This window comes from Notechis scutatus, chromosome 5 (genome assembly GCF_049901735.1).
Source record: "Notechis scutatus isolate UNSWTSFEM ecotype Mainland chromosome 5, rNotScu1.2, whole genome shotgun sequence".
In the NCBI taxonomy this organism is placed as follows: domain Eukaryota; kingdom Metazoa; phylum Chordata; class Lepidosauria; order Squamata; family Elapidae; genus Notechis; species Notechis scutatus.
In genome coordinates this window covers 21,568,114-21,584,949 of record NC_142013.1, presented here as the reverse complement: position 1 = coordinate 21,584,949, position 16,836 = coordinate 21,568,114, and the positions used below count along the sequence as shown (strand labels likewise).

The 16,836-nt window shown below is 37.4% G+C and overlaps 1 protein-coding gene across 3 annotated transcripts in view; it reads left to right on the top strand.

Moving 5' to 3' along the window:
* Positions 1 to 16,836, top strand: part of AMER2 (APC membrane recruitment protein 2) — a 44,553-nt gene that overhangs the window by 12,679 nt on the left and 15,038 nt on the right. Inside the window, exon 2 of one of the 3 annotated variants that reach the window (XM_087966276.1) lies at positions 10,834 to 10,999. The exons of 1 other annotated variant lie outside the window; for it this stretch is intronic. In XM_087966276.1, the coding sequence (XP_087822402.1) occupies positions 10,834 to 10,865 (32 nt within the window). In that variant the 3' untranslated portion in view covers positions 10,866 to 10,999. One more of the 3 variants, XM_087966277.1, reaches the window with a different exon arrangement.

The window sequence follows — 16,836 nt, the reverse complement described above, 5'->3', positions numbered from 1 at the left end:
AAAAATAACAATGTACAATGTGATGTCATAGTGCAATCTTTTGACCTTACATACAGTTACAGAATCACAGTTTGTGTCATGATGTCCATTTTGTCATTTATCCAAGACATCTATGTATGTATGCATGTTAAAACTAAATCTGTGAGCACAATTTACTTGCAAGAGTAAAACGGCAGTAGAAGGAAGTGCTCTTGAGCAGTGTGCATCTATTCAAATGGGACACAGAAAACATTTCTGAAAAATTCTATCAGCAGTTATACTTTCTTTGAAAGGTTTTTAAATGTAAATGTAACTTACATTTCAGTGATAGATATCTACGTAGAACTTAATCAATTTAAGTGCATGTTGTATGCACAGAGATGCTTCATTACTCAAAATAGAACCTTTCGTGCATCACCTTACAAGTGGAGCACAATGGTGAACATTTACACTAATACACAGGAGTGTTGAGGGCAAGATAGGAGTTCTAACATCTTGATATGGGAGAATATACATGGTGTACAGTGGGGAAAATTATGTGTAGATCCAATAATGGTGCCAGGATTGAGTGGCTTTCTGGAGAAGATCTCACACATACATTCTTAGATGTCCCACATCCACTTTCTCTCCCTCCAGGTTTTCTTATCTAAGCAGCAGACAGCACTGGAAACATATATTTAATAACTTGGAAGACAAAACTGGGTTTCTGTCCTGGACTCTGCAGAAAATTATGCCAGCAGGAAATTTCCTGTCTCCACTGCCAACTCCTGCTTCTGTTTCATGTCACTGCAGTCACCTGACTTTTCCTCTGATACTGGCTGATATCTAAAAGATTATGTACACCTTGATGCTGCTCTTGGATAGTATGAGATTAAGGGAGAAAATGCTACTTCTGCAGAGAATGACTTCAGCTTGTCCCCTCTTACATGAAAAAACCATGGGAAGGCAGAAAGAAAATATTACAGCCATTTTGTGCCAAGATTTAAGTGTACACCAAGAAATAAATATAAAATAAAAAACTTTTATTAAAAAAAAAGTGCACACCAAGAAAGGAACTAAGAGTGGGCTGATTTTTTCATCTGTTCCAAACACTAACAAAGTAATTCTATTGGAGCCAATGACAAAATCTAAAGGGTGTGTGTGTAGAATTTCTCTTTCTCAAAGAGTGCTTATACTCATGGTGGAAAGAAAGGAATAGCCACATTTTTCCATGCATGCATGAACACATGGTTTTGACCATTAAAAAAATGTTTTCCCTCTGGTTTCAATAGGAAAGAGTAATGTACCAGCTAGAGGGTTAACAGAAATCTGGAAGTGCTTTGGAAGTTTAGTGGTGACCAGGAGGACAATGAATTCTGTCAAATGATTAACTTTTCTGGTTTAGTCCTAAGATGCCACTAAATTCTTCCTTTCTTCACCACCAAACCGCCAGCCTTTGAAATTTTGGTGGAAGATTGGAGAAAATTTTGCAGTTTGAATTTCCTCCTTCAAAAGCAAATCTCCCCGTTCAACTGCAAAAGGGAAATGCAACACCTCCTATGATAGTTATATGTTATTGTTCAGAGTAGTATGTACCTCTGTGTCATAACTAACTTAATGTAGTATGCCTTTTCCACTGTTGAACAGTAATTGGTTGATTGTGTGCCATCAAATTGGTATTCTTGACCACATAGATGGATTTTCTGCAGGATGATTTATACCTAATTTTCAGGTCTTCCAACAGTGCATTAATTGCTATGTTAACTGAGACCCTACACCTTGCTCCTGGACATCTTCTCTTTGCTTCCACCTTGCCCGATATTACAGTCTTCTCTAGAGAGCTGGATCTTCACATAATGTATCCAAAGTAGGATATTCTGAGCCTGATCACTTGTACCTTTAGTGAGAACTCTGCATTGATTTCTTTGATGAGTCGTTCATTTTCTCAGCTTTCAATGGTGTTCTCAGGAGTCTTGTCCAATGCTAGTCTTCCAAAGTATCAATACTATTTTTGTCCTGCTTATTTCTATCCTGCTCCTGTTAAAACAGCAAGGCTTATTTATTTTTCTTCTTTTCTTGAATTTAAAACCTATTTTTCTAAAATAAGCCCCAAATAATTAACGACATGAACACGTAATATGACAGTATCAATACAATAATGTCAATATAGCAATCAACATAACGACCAAAATTGTCTTATGTCCAGTGTTATCAGTGACAATGCCAGAATGTGGTCACAGTCTCCCAGAATGAGTGTGTTTAGGAATCCTCCTTAATTTAAATCTCTGATTCCCAAGATTGCTAAGAAGATTGGAATAACTTTTCCCCACTTTTAGTGATGTGCCATTATTTGCTTTTCTGAAAGGGAATAACTTGTGCATATCGATAAGTGAATATATTTCTAGCTCAGGATTGAACTGTGTAGTTCTTGGTGTTCTCTGAGATTAATTGTTTTCATGCAGATGTTTAATTATCAAGCTAGGTAGCATTATCAGTGCTAATGATGAGCACTGATGATGTTACCTACAGTAGTTTGTTAGTGGTGTGTATGTTGGTAACCTACAATACACCCTTGACATAGGGCTACCTTTGTCTATTTTTACTAAATTCAGCAACCAGGTTGATCTCGGGGGAAATAGATTCCCACACACTTCTGCTAAAAGCATCGCATTGGCTGCAAATATGGATGAATTGCAAAGAAATGATTACCTTTAAAGCTCTCTATGGCTTGGCAGCATTCCAAGAGAGAATTCCTCTTTCGAAATCTTTTAAATTAAATCATCTGAGAAAGTTTGCTTATAAATGCTAAAGATTTGTCAAACTTTCTGGGAAATCTCCCCCATTAATCACATTTTCTTTGGAAATCCCTCTTTAGAGAGTTGAGGGCTACCCCTTTTTATCAGCTTTTAAAACAAACCTTTGTAATTCAGCATTTTACTTGTTGGTTCTAAAGTGCCTCTGATTTTCAGTTTGGCTTTTGCATCGTATTATTTTCCCTGTAGAGGAAATACAAGAGGTTCATTTTTAAAAAAAGACTGAAATATCTACAAGAAGAAGAAGAAGATTGCATAAAGCACAGACACAGTTTCAAATATAACCAATACAAAGGAATATCAATCAACTAGTTGATATTCCAATGCCTACTCCAACAATAAAAAAAATTAAACCACAAAAGGAAATGGATTTCTTCACTGTACCAATTCCAAATCCAACATGAACCCTAACCCAATTGTCAACTCTGGTTTGGCACAAATGTTTAATAATTTAAAAAGAGTCTGTTCACTGAGTTCGTCAGATTGTAAAGCTTCTTTTTGACAGTTTTTGTGGTAATTCTATGTCCAAAAGCATAATTGGCAAATATCAGCTGATATTTGAGTTTTCTTGAATGTGTGCCCAAAAATATGTATCAAACCAGAATTAATTTTGACAGATGGCTAAATCTGCCACCTACTGTATTCAATAGTCAAAATTTGCCCCCTCCCTAGGCTAGCTCACATGAAAGGCAGTGATTGGCAGAATCTTTTCTGCTTAATGGTGATGTTTGGAGAAGGAGAAAGAAACAAAGCCAGGGAAATCCACCAATTCTTGTTTTACTTGTCCCTTCTACAGCAAAATAAGAACAGGACCATGGGCCAGTATCATATATATGCAGTAGTTAATTTTATGTTGATATAGTTTTCTTCTGACTTGAGTGATGGCTAGCATATTTACTCAGCCATGTGGAGTTGTTCTCAGAAAGAAGAATGAGATAAGCGTATCCTAGAGTCCTTCCCTTCTGCCTCCGTTCAATTTATTCTCTTGGCAGTATTTACCATTCTATTAGCAGATTTTCAAAGAATCTACGTAATTAATGAAAACAAAGTTTGTGCCAAGTTGATACCATGCAGAAATACCAGCAGGAGAACAGGTTTCTTGAGAGCAATGAGTATTTGTCTGGAATAATCAGCTACTACGATGACATTAATAAATCTCAAGAGTAGACCTACAAGGTACATTTGGACTACAAGGATGGACATCTGCAGGCGATGTCAAAAAAAATCAATATGTTTCATGCAACCACATGATTTGAAACTGTCCTTTTGTACATGTGTCATACAAACAACACAGTTGAAAGGAAGGATATTTAATAATCATGGCATACTCCTGCCACAAACATAATGTAAGCAAAGCCTTCATTCCTCTTAATTAATTAAAAAGTGCACAGGCCAACCTATTTTGCTCTTATCTCTTGCTATGTAGACTGTCATTGCATACTGGGAGGGAGAGGGGGTTCTGGTACCACAACCATCATTTATCATGTTGCTAAGATGTGGTCCTAAGGAGCATAGTGAACAACACATGACAAAAGAAAGATAGCACCAAAAGGAAAAAATGGAGAAGAGACTGAGAATAAAGAGATTTAGAAATACTAGGTGGGCCACTGGCTGGAATGGGATTGGGCCACCAACAGCTCACAGCTTAATTTGATCTGGCCCTGAGTCTAATTTCATAAACGTCTGCAACCTGTCAAGAGCAATTTGTCTTATTGTATAAAGAGAGACAAGCTGATAGAAGAGGGTGGTAGAGGGGGAAATGGGACGACAGAGATTGTGGTTGTCTCTCTGCATTTTTGACTCTGCCAGTGTTTGCTTTGTCCACTGTTTATTATTAGCATGCACACTCTGCAAATTATTCTAAAGACATTTAATTATTGGATTTGATGTATGCCTCACCTTCCTGCTCAAATAAATACTCAAAGCAGATAGCCAAACTAAAAGAGTTATGGGTGTCCAATCTGAAACTGCAGAAACCTATAGATGTAGAGCAGGGGAATGAAACTTGTGTCATCACAGTGTTGTCACGTGACATATTGGGACTTTCCCCCCTCCCTTCACTAAACTGGGTGGGGGCAGGGCCACACGTGAGGCATCCGGATCATGAGTTTGATACCCCTGATGTAGAGGAAACAAGATGTTGGAGGCCACAAGCCAGTGACCTAGGTATTAAACAGGAGTTCAGCAGCCCTAATTTGGCTTTGGCCTGATAAGAAGCACCAGAGTCTTGCAAAATAGTTTCCCTAAGGTTTACTAGTCCCATTAAATGTTTCATAGGGAAACATTGGTTGAAGTGTCAACAGCTGCTTGAGCTGGATTTTAAGGGGGTGCACCTCATTCATCCAGTTTGCATCACAGGTCACCCACTGATGCAGCCATGGAAGTTTAAATAGTCAGAGTCACCCAGTTGTGGAGCCATTGCCCTCCCTATTGCCTATGATTGCACAGATCTCCCAAGGCAACTGCTTTTGGCATATAGAAGTAAGTAACACATTTATCCACAAGGCAAGTATTAGTTTGCAGAAATTGCTAAGAAATGTAGTTGTCTACCTTTGCACTGCAGATTAGATTCCTTATTCATGAGGCCAAGAAGTAAATTTGCAATTTGCGCAATTATGTTCAAAAGTGGATTGTAGAAAAAGAAGGAATTACCTTTCAGAAGCAACACGGTATCAATGTTCAATACTATAAAGCTGCAAGGCCCTGGAGAACTCCTGTGCCATTGCAAGCAAGCATGAAGCTTTTAGAAAAAGCAAAACATTGCAATAGTTTGCTGGCAGTGGCACAGGGGATCCTCAGTGTCCTGGTAGTTTTTCTTTCAAGATCAACTGGCCATGCAACATTTGACGGTCATCTGACAACAAGCAAAATTAGGCGACCATTGCTTGAAAGAAGCAGCAGATTATAAGTTCCCATGTCACCGCAAAAAAAAAAAAAAGTACAAAGGTTTTATTTAATGCAAAATGCATTAGAAAGATACTTTATTTCCAGCCTTTCCAAAGTGAGATGACTTCACCCATTTGTATTCCCTTCCTTCTCCTTCCAACTGCCCCCAGGCCCCTTCACTAATGGGCAACTTAAAGAAGAGCAAAGCACAAAAAAAAGTAGCTCTATCATTCTAATTAAACTGGGAACAGCATTCGGTTTGGGGAGTATTACCACAATACACATTCAAAATTAATCCACATTGCTGCTCAAAAGCCCCTTGAGAATATACAGGTATCAGGAGCCTGCACAACTGCTCTTGTTAGGACAGCTGCTAACATCTTGGTGTGTCCCTTGGGAAAGCTAATTTCTTCCAATCTATGTCTCTTACTGCTTTCCAGATGGCAGCAGATTTTTTTAACGAGCTTTTCTTTTTGACGATTTGATTTCAACCTGATCTTGTCACATTTGGTTTTTTCCAAGATGGTGATTTGATTTAGAGATGGAAAATAGAAGGTGTTGCTCCTCCTAGATTTCCTCAGTTTTAACCCAGCTGATGTCATATAAACCTGGAAGAATTCTGCTTCCTCCTGCATCATATCCTCACACTTTTTCTTTCTTTCTTTCTTTCTTTCTTTCTTTCTTTCTTTCTTTCTTTCTTTCTTTCTTTCTTTCTTTCTTTCTTTCTTTCTTTCTTTCTTTCTTTCTTTCTTTCTTTCTTTCTTTCTTTCTTTCTAATATATTTCCTTCCTTCTGAGGCCTTCCTGCCTGCTCTGACTTGCCACCTGGGTTCACACATCTTGCTAAGTCATGGTTTGTTTTAATGTTGTTTTCTTGGAAAAGCTACTGTGGTCCATTTTACACTAAGCAATAAAACTATGGTTTACAAATGGCTAAACCAAGAGGAAATAGAGCAGATTAGTGTGGTGTACATATCTAGACAATGTGAAACAATTTACATGTTGAAAGATCTCAGTTTCAAATAGGATTTTCTCTAAGGGAAGGGAAGAATTGCATATACTGTGGAAACCTAACACACACACCCAAGCAATTCAATCATATTTAGTCATCCATATAATGACTTTGGCCTATGGTTCAAAGAGTCAGGAAACAGCATCAGCTTCCATAAGGCATGCTCAACTTATCCAGTTTAACTTTTAATCTTTCGTCAAATTAACTGTTACCATTCAGGTGAAAAATAAAAATTGTGTTGATATCAAGATGAGTTGACTTTGACTAAGGGCAAGCTGGCAGGGTGCAATCTCACTTGGTTGTACTGTGATTAATTTGAGATCCTGCAGGACGTGGTTTGCAGGGAGAGCCATGCCAGGTGAGGGTGAAAGTGTTGCTAGGAAAGCTGGCAGTGGGAGGACAAGGTCTAAGAAGAAGGCAGACAAAAGAAAGACCTGAGCCAATAGTCCAGGGTTTCCCCAACCTTGGTAACTTTTAGTTGCTAAGATTGGGAAACACTGCAATAGTCTAACCCAGGGGTCTCCTGGCTGGGGAATTCTGGGAGTTGAAGTCCTCCAGGCTTAAATTACCCAAAGCTGGAGACTCCTGGTCTTACCCAACACCAAGGTGCCACAAATAATGACCAACAATTCCTTATCTCTTTAAAAAAAAAAATAGAGCCAAGAAATATACACCAGACTGGACTAGAAATTTCCATTTAAGTGACAAGTATTGGGGGAGCAGGGGTAATAATTGAATCTGCAGTTATTCCTTCTGCTAAGATTATGCTGGGTTATACCATAGTATAGATTGTTAATTTGCCGCTAACAAGATATAAATAGTCCCATCCATTTGCTGGCCAAGTCACGTGAATCAGGGATTTAGGAACAGGGTATTGCAGGGGAAAGACACGGATGTTTTATGTTTCCATATCCCAGAAACTGGGCCATGCAGGCAAGCGAAGCTCCATCTGTGGGATGCAGGCAGCATGTGAAACAGTGGTGGGATTCAAATTTTTTTACTACCAGTTCTGTGCGCGTGGCTTGGCGGGCGTGTTGTGGCTTGGTGGGCGTGGCTTGGTGGGTGTGGCAGGGGAAGGTTGCTGCAAAATCCCATTCCCTCCCCACTCCACTAACCAGCTTTCCAGCTCTGTTCTCCTGTGCAGGGCAACAAAAGAAGACCCAGCCGATCAGCTGGGACTCGGGAGGCAGAGAATAGATGGGGGCGGGGCCAGTCAGAGGTGGTATTTGCCAGATCTCTGAACTACTCAAAATTGCCACTACTGGTTCTCCAGAACTGGTCAGAACCTGCTGAATACCACCTCTGATGCAAAACCATGCCCCCTCGGAAAAACCTCTCTCCACAGAACCGGTCACTGGTGCACAAAACTTAGGGGCCACTGCTATAAGCCATTTGTGCTTGGGCCGATCCAAACAACAGCATAATGTAAGTTTGTAACTCAGCAATAGTATGGTTTAGTGTGATGTCTAAATGCAACCTTAGATTGTTCCCGATTGTTGTCAATCCATGTCCCTTCTTGAAAATTTAAGTCCAAAAGAAGATTACAAGGGTATCCGTTTTACTATTATTTTTGTTTTGCTTGGGGAGGGAACGGGTTGTTTGTTTTATTTCTGCATCACAGTAAATTAACAGGTTAGCGTCTCTTCTATTGATTGGATATTGATCTTCCAACAATCTTGATTTGCTTTCATCCCGAATGAGTTTCTGTGTGTCTTCTCTCTTTCTTCCTGGAAAGCTGTGCAGCTACAATGTGTGTGAATCTCACTCCTAAGCAATGTATAATTTTCATTAATTGTTTAAAGTGCTCTGATTTTTAGTCTGTCTTGAAAGGATCTGTGTTTACACTAATAGCAGAGGGGAGTATTTCCAGCACTTGTAACCATGGCAATGAATAATTCTACAGTATTCGCAAATTCAGCACCAGATGCTGTCATGTCTCAATGGCAATGTTCAGCTTGTTAATGAGAGACAGACTTTGCGTACATGAGAGATGGGAAAGGAAGATACTTAATGGTCCAAGAAATATCCAGTGGTTTCTTGAAACACATTCTTTTTCTTTTTTAATCGCTGTGAGGTGCTTTTTTTTTTTTTAAAAAAACCCCACTCTTTTTCATTCAAAAAACCATCTTTAAAAGATATGGGCATGTGTGAATTCACTAAAACAAGGGAAATTTTTTATGTATTTTAAAACCAATTTGCACTTTCCTAAGAACGTATTTAGGAGTCAATTCTAGATATGTTTACACAGAAATGGGTTCTGCAATATGCAGTAGGATTCATTCCATGGAAATTGTGTGTGTGTGGTCTTGCTACTTTCAGGCTTTAACTTTTTTATTTGTAAACATTACTACTGTGATACTGGAAACAGAAAATGATAGTCTTCTTAGCTATTTTTATTATATCTGTGTGTCTCTTGTATTTGATTTGCAGATGGAAAATATATATATAACTGTGTAATATCATCTTGAAAATATCCAGAGATTTTGAACTTTCCAGGTTATTCTCCCCATCCCCCCTTTTTTCTTTTTTCAGGATGGAGAGTAGAAATAATTGCTTGTTAAGATTTCATTTTCTGGCTGCAAAACAAGTACCTGAAAAAGAGTTTATTTGTTTCTTTTAATTATTATTATAACCTGCTCTGTCTCATTCACTAATGAGTGGGGTTGGACTAGATGACCCATAGGATCCCTTCCAACTCTGATTATCTGTTATCTGAGAAACTTGAAAATGTTTTTGTTGTGCCAATGCTCTGACATATTTACAAAAAATGGTTCTTATTATGGCATCCTACACTTAAAATAATCTGTCTTTCCTCACAAATTCTTCCACAGAAAAAAAAATCTGGATTGAGTTCAAGATGGGGGATGGGTTGATCTATAAGAGCTTTGGCTTGGTACTGTGAAGAGTCCCTTCTAACTCCAATCTGCTCAAAATGCATTTTTAAGATACTCATCCTTCCTTTGTTTCAGCAAATGGGATCACCTGGCCAACTTACTTTGTAATACTTGTCATATTTTTATAAGAGCCCAGCATAATATTTTTAGCCCGTGTGCTGGGGTACTGAACAAATTTCCAGATGAAAACAATGAAAATCGTTTCTGGGTTGTTCCCTAGAAAGTAGCATGGGATCAGAGGTGGTATTCAGCAGGTTCTGATCAGTTCTGGAGAACCGGTAACAAACATTTTGAGTAGTTCTGTCAGAATTTCCAGTCAGAAATTTTCCAGTATCCTTCCCCTGCCACGCCCATCAAGCCACACCCACAGAACCAGTAGTAAAAAAATTTGAATCCCACCACTGCATGGGATGTCTAGTAGCTGAGCCAAACAGTTTTACCTTAACTTTACCTTAAATTTCCTACAGGTCTAGTGTTTTCTGTAAATGCTTACCTTTAACCCCTCGTATCTATATTTCAGCCAGATTAAATTCTTTCGTAATTTAGCTAGCAGATGAGTAACTGATGGGTTCCATTTAGTGCCCAAATAATATTCGTTCTCCTCTCCTCCCCATTCAAGAAATCAGGCTGCTGCTGAGATAATGGCAAAAACCACTGAGCAATCACAATCAATTTCCTGATGATGTTTATGGAAAAAAGCAAACAGTGCTGGATGAACTGTGGCTAGACTTAATAGTTTCGGTTTCTGTAAAACCAAAGAGAAGCATTCTGCAAGCCTCCCCACCACACCAAGAAAAATTGTCACAAACAGCCAGCTCATCCAGGATTTGAGTCAATAAGGGAGCTTTGCTGAGAAAAAAAACATATTCATTTAATGTCTTCGTTTTTGTTTCTGGATTGAGCAAGTTTGGGGGTAAGGTGGAGTTCTTTTAGCACTGCGTTCTAAGCACAAAACAAAAAACTGAGATATAGTTTTAACAAGACTGACCGATTGTATGTGAAATTTGAATGGTTTATTATTGCAATCCAAAACCAGTGCTTGCAAAAGCAGCTCTCATTTTTTGTGGCGATTCTGAAAATATATAGCAGGTTTGAAGGAATTTGATCTTGACAAACTAAACTAAATTAAACTAAAGTTAGGGGTGATGAATGTTAAGGTCAAATTTTCAATTTAGAGTTTGTTTTCCTTAAATCCTAGGCTGGCAATAAACTATTTACAACATCCCTTCTTTCATTTCTTCTTTCTCTTTTGGGCAATAAAATAAATCAAGGATGGAAGAGTCCACCTGTGACCCAGGCATGAAGATTGTCCATTATCGGCAACAGCACTCTGATGTTTCCCTTTTAATCACAGAAGAAATGGGTTTAAATTTTTCACAAGGCTGATTTAATAAATAATTGAAATCTGGCTAAGAATAAAATGCATTTTAACTCTTGATGTCTTGCTCCTCCTTTCTTTATATCTAGAAAGTATGATGTTTGTACTGGCACATGAAAATTATTTTTTCTTTTAGATTTGTGCACATTTCTTATGGCTTCTATATATTAATCTATACTGGCTTGAGAAACAAAAGAAGGCATTACATAATTCTGGCTTTAGACTGTTATGAAACTTTATGTCCTACATAAAGATATGAAGGGAATTTTAATGTGGTGCTGAAATTGGTTTTTCAATTTTTCAAAAGTTTTCTTCTCTTGCTGCATACATTCTTGATTTTCTAAGTTATTTTCAGAGTGCTTGAGATTTTATATTTTTCTTGGCAGTTCTTTTTGAGCTCATTTTATTACTGGAGATACCAAATATGCCCCTACTGATAATTAGATTTTCAGTTATATATCTTTTCATCACTCTGAAACCTCCTGGGATACCTGAAATTTCCCTGTGCAATGAAAGACAATTGTTTGCAGCACATTGGCACCTGCCCCAACCCAAAAGAAACCCACTTACTCCCTCCATGAAATATTTTTAGTTAAATGTATTTCTCCCTTGGAAGACATTTTGAAATCAGGTCCCTCTGCTCAAATTGGAGCACTAGGAAAATATCTCATACTTTTCTAATCACCCCAACTTAGAACACAGTTTTTCTGATCATAGTTCCTTATTGTTCTGATATTCCCATTAATAAGTGAGATTATTGCAATTGTACTGTCAGACACTAAATATTGGATCCACATGTAAAGATCATATTTAATGCTAACCATGTGTATGCACACAAGCCTTCTCAACTAACATTAGCACCTGCTTTAAATTAGATGAAGATCAATGGAGTTCAAGGGAGATTGGATTTAACTTGCTTGTGGCTACTTAGGGATTCTAGGCTGATCCCTCTTTTAACTCTGCCCCTCCCCCCCCCAGATTCTGCCACTCCTTCTACATCTATGTGTTAATAATATACTTTTAAAAGCAGTAATGGTACAGGGGAACCTGTGGCTCTTCAAATGCTGCTGAGTTACAATACTCAGCCTTGCTTATCTTTGGCCAGACTACACACTCACCTCTCATTGGGTTATAATGCAGATAATTCAAAACACTAAAAAAAATGGCCATAATCTTATGGATTCACCGAATAATGCAAGATTCAAATTACTACTCACATCAGAAAACACTGACAGATCTTAGGGTTTCAGCTTTTTCAAATGAGATCTCATTTAATTTACTTGTTTTAAATTTAATCTATTCGAGAAGTGAAGGATTTGGGGAATAATGGTCCAAGCTGTTGTGGGATTTTGCATATGTTAAAAAAAGTTTGATCTCCCTCATCTGTACATCCACCTATCTATTTCTAAATGTATTAGAGATACTCAGCTGCCATCAATACTCATCAGGAATAAAAATCTCCCAATATATATGCATGTGTGCCTGTATACATATATACATGCATAAATTCACATCCACATTCTGACACACATGAAAGTCATGAATGTTTATCATTGCTTCATAATAGTTGATATATTTTGAGCATAGGTACAACTGTGTGAATCCTACTACTTGAAATATTAAAGCTTCTTTGTGAAGATATAGACTTTGAGCAGGTATTACTATAAATAAACCCACTTCACTCCTCTTAATCATAGAAATATGATAGCCAAATTGCTTACAATATTCTGAAGTGGTTCTCATGAACGCATTTTTTTTTTTCAACACTATCATTTGTGATTGCCACTTGGAATCTAACCATTTTTAAAGCTGAGCTTCCATGGACATGCTGGTAAGGTTAAAGGATCAAGGGTTCAAGTAAAAATTTAGTCCACCTTGATGTAGAATAAGAAAGATACAGATTTAGGCAGAATTCTCAGCATAACCCATTAATAATGTAATAATTAATAAGCTAGTAATTGATTTCAAGTACTGTACATGATCGCTATGCAAAGTCTCCAGAATAAATACGTGTACTTTAAAACATGAAACACTTGTGCTGTTTTTCCCTAAATAGTTAAAGCAGACACATCTTTTTCTAAGTTGGTGAAGCTACTTTGGAAAACAATCATTCTTGTAGAGTTAGCTGGGAGAAGTGTCTGAAAAAAAATGGCTGATTTTTTTTTAAAATCAAAGATATATTTTGTATATATTGTGTAGATTCAGAGGTGGTATTCAGCAGGTTCTATCCAGTTCTGGAGAACCAGTAGCAGAAATTTTGAATAGTTCAGAGAACCAGCAAATACCACCTCTGACTGGAGATTTTACAGTATCCTCCCCCTACCACGCCCACCAAGCCACGCCCACAGAACTGGTAGTAAAAAGATTTGAATCCCACCACTGCGTAGATTCCAAAATATCTAATTAGAAGCATTTGCAGAGCTGTAGTTTTCTTTAATATGCCTACCACAAATCAATCCCCCAGAATGAAACAGGATCAGTCCCACTTAGGACTTAGAGGAAGAACAACTTATGTCTGTCACAGGAGAAGGGAAAAGTGCCTAAAAAGATGACAATGGTCAACTGTCAACCACTTCCGTACTGCATTTTTGCCAAGAAAAAGGTTTGTCTCCAAAGGTTTTATTTATTTATTAGCTTAATTGCTTTATTATAGTAATACAGTAATATTATTACACCTTTATTACTTTATAAGTTACTCAAGGCAGCAAACATATATAATTTTCCCAACACAAAAGAGAGCTTAGAGGTTTTTTTTTTTTAAATGTCCATTTACTTAGCCCCTCAAAGGTCAAATCTAAAATATTCATAAAAGCAAGGAGTAACAACTTGAAAAAGGACCTTGGGATTCTGCTTGTATTTTCCTTATTTAATAACATTCATCAGTTATTTTTCCAGTGGAAACCCAGAGGAATGCACATTTTGAAGATTTTTAAATAACATTAATTCCCTAAATCTTTAAAATACTTTCATGTATGCTTGAAAACTGGATTTTTATTCTAGGCCACTCCACTCAACCAGTAGAGGATGGTAAATAATTAAGAACTGAACAAATGGAAATTCATTTTAAAATATTCTGGAGCTTTTGGTAAATTGATGTCATAAAAAAAATCAGCGACTACAAATATCCATGTCATGATGTCTGAAGCAAAGTGCCTTGGCAATGTAGTTGGACTAAAGTTATAACACATGATAAAACATATATCAAATTCTAATCCAACTCCATTTTACATAATGGGTCAATTGCTCTCCCTCTGAGCCCAGATATTGTTATTGGAGGAGGAAGGAACATTATGTATGCTACCTGCCTTGAGTTGTATATGAGAAAAGATAAATAAATAAATAAATAATCATAAATGATTATTATATTATTACATATAAATAAATAATCATAAGCTTCCTAACAGACAGGAAGCAGCAGGTGAAGCTAGGCAGAATCACATCTGATACTTGTACAATTAGCACAGCCCTGCCCCCCCAAGGCTGTGTACTTTCTCCACTTCTCTTCTCCCTATATACCAATGACTGCATCTCAAATGATCCTTCTGTTATAATACTGAAGTTTGCAGATGATACAATAGTGATTGGTCTCATTTGAGAAAATGACAGATCCGCATACAGACAGTAAATTTTATAACTTGCCTTGCGGTGTAACCAGAACAATCTGGAACTGAACACACTCAAAACCATAGAAAGGTGGTAGACTTTAGAAGAAACTCTCCCATACTACCACCTCTTACAATACTAGACAACACAGTATCAACAGTAGAGACCTTCAGATTTCTAGGTTCCATCATATCACAAGACATAAAATGGACACCTAACATCAAAAACGTCATCAAAAAAGCACAACAAAGAATGTTATTTCTGCACCAACTCAGAAAGCTCAAACTGCCCAAGGAGCTGCTGATACAGTTCTACAGAGGAATTATTGAGTCTATCATCTGCACCTCTATGACTGTCTGGTTTGGTTCTGCAACCCAACGGGACAGACACAGACTTCAGAGGATAATTAGGACTGCAGAAAAAACAATTACACCAACCTGCCTTCAATCAAGGACCTGTATACTGCATGAGTCAAAAAAAAAGGGCTGTGAAAATACTTACAGACCTCTCACACCCCAGACATAAACTGTTTCAACTCCTTCCCTCAAAACAACGCTATACTGGACAGTTTTCCCAGTTCCCACACCCAACAAAAGGACAGTTTTCCCCCAATGCCATTACTCTGCTAAACAAATAATTCCCTCAACACTGTCCCACTATATACAAAGTCTGCACTACTATTACTATTAATCTTCTCATCACTTCTTATCACCATCCCCTCCCGCTTGTGACTGTATGTCTGTAACTTTGTCGCTTGTATCCTTAAGATTTTTATTGACTGTTTCCTAGTATAATTTGACTGCTTATCGTACTCTATGACTATTATTAAGTATTGTACCTTATGATTCTTGACTCTTGACAAATGTATCTTTTCTTTTATGTACATCGAGAGCTTATGCACCAAAGAAAAATTCCTTGTGTGTCCAATCACAATGGCCAATAAAGAATTCTATTCTATTCTATTCTATTCTATTCTATTCTATTCTATTCTATTCTATTCTATTCTATTCTATTCTATTCTATTCCATTCCATTCCATTCCATTCCATTCCATTCCATTCCATTCCATTCTATTCTATTCCCTGTCACTCAAAATATGTCACAACTGCCAATGTGTGACACCCACTGGCACACAATTTATTGAGCTTTTCAACCTCCAGTAGTCCAACCATAGGTAAATCCAAGAAAAGAAAAGTTTCAGAAGATGTTTAATGTTTAATTAAATGTTTAATTCAACTACATATGCTAGTTTCGTGGCTGCTCAGGAAATAGTCAGGCCTGGGAAGGGTTTTGTGGCTCCTGGTGTTTTCTTTTCTGTGGGAAATGGGTTCAAATGGCTCTTTGAGTGTTTAAGGTTGCCAACCTGTTCTAACTGTTCTAAGCAATGGTTTTGTTTTAAATATTCAGAATTAAATGAGATACATTGAGGGATACTTTAGGAAAAAAGTAGCATTGCTATTATTATTATTATTATTATTATTATTATTATTATTATTATTATTATTATTATTATTATTATTAACAACAATAATAATAATAGCACAGTCAGACAGATGTTCAGACTGGGTTTGGCATTTTTGTCTGCCTATCGAATCTTTACCAGGACCTGGGATAGGCAGATGTGGATGTTGGATGGTGTTACAGATATCGTTGCAGGATGGATGCTGTTCTCAGTAAACCTGCCTTTTGCAATTTACTGATGGTGAATTTGTCAAACCAATGGTGTTCAAGTGGTGCTTCAGCTGTTTTGGGATTGCACCCAAGGCACCTATTACTACTGGTACTACCCTTGCTTGCCTTTGCCACAATCATTCTATTTCTATTCGTAGATCTTTGTATTTTTCTATCTTCTCCAGTTCTTTCTCTTCTCTTCTGCTCCAGGCACTGCCACATCCACTATTCAGACATGTTGTCTTTCTTATTGACATTTGCTAATTATTATTGTTATTATTATTATATACATAGCCACCTGAAATCACAGCTGCCAGTTCGTTAGTTGATGTTGGCTTTCATATGCATTGAGTTCTTTCCAAGAACCTAGGATGTTGCAATGTATTGGTTATCACATGTACAGACCAAGAAGTGTGACCTTTTGTAATTGTATGGAAAATTTGCCAATGCTCAGATTGACAAAATGCTGTCCATGATTTTTTGGTATCACCCAATAGGCTGATAACCAGTGTGCAAAGTTATGCCCTAGTATTTCAACTTTGATTTTCAGATCTCGATGCTTTCTGATCTTCTGCAATTCTATTTTCTTCTATTCCACTATTCTCTGGTATTGCGACATCAAT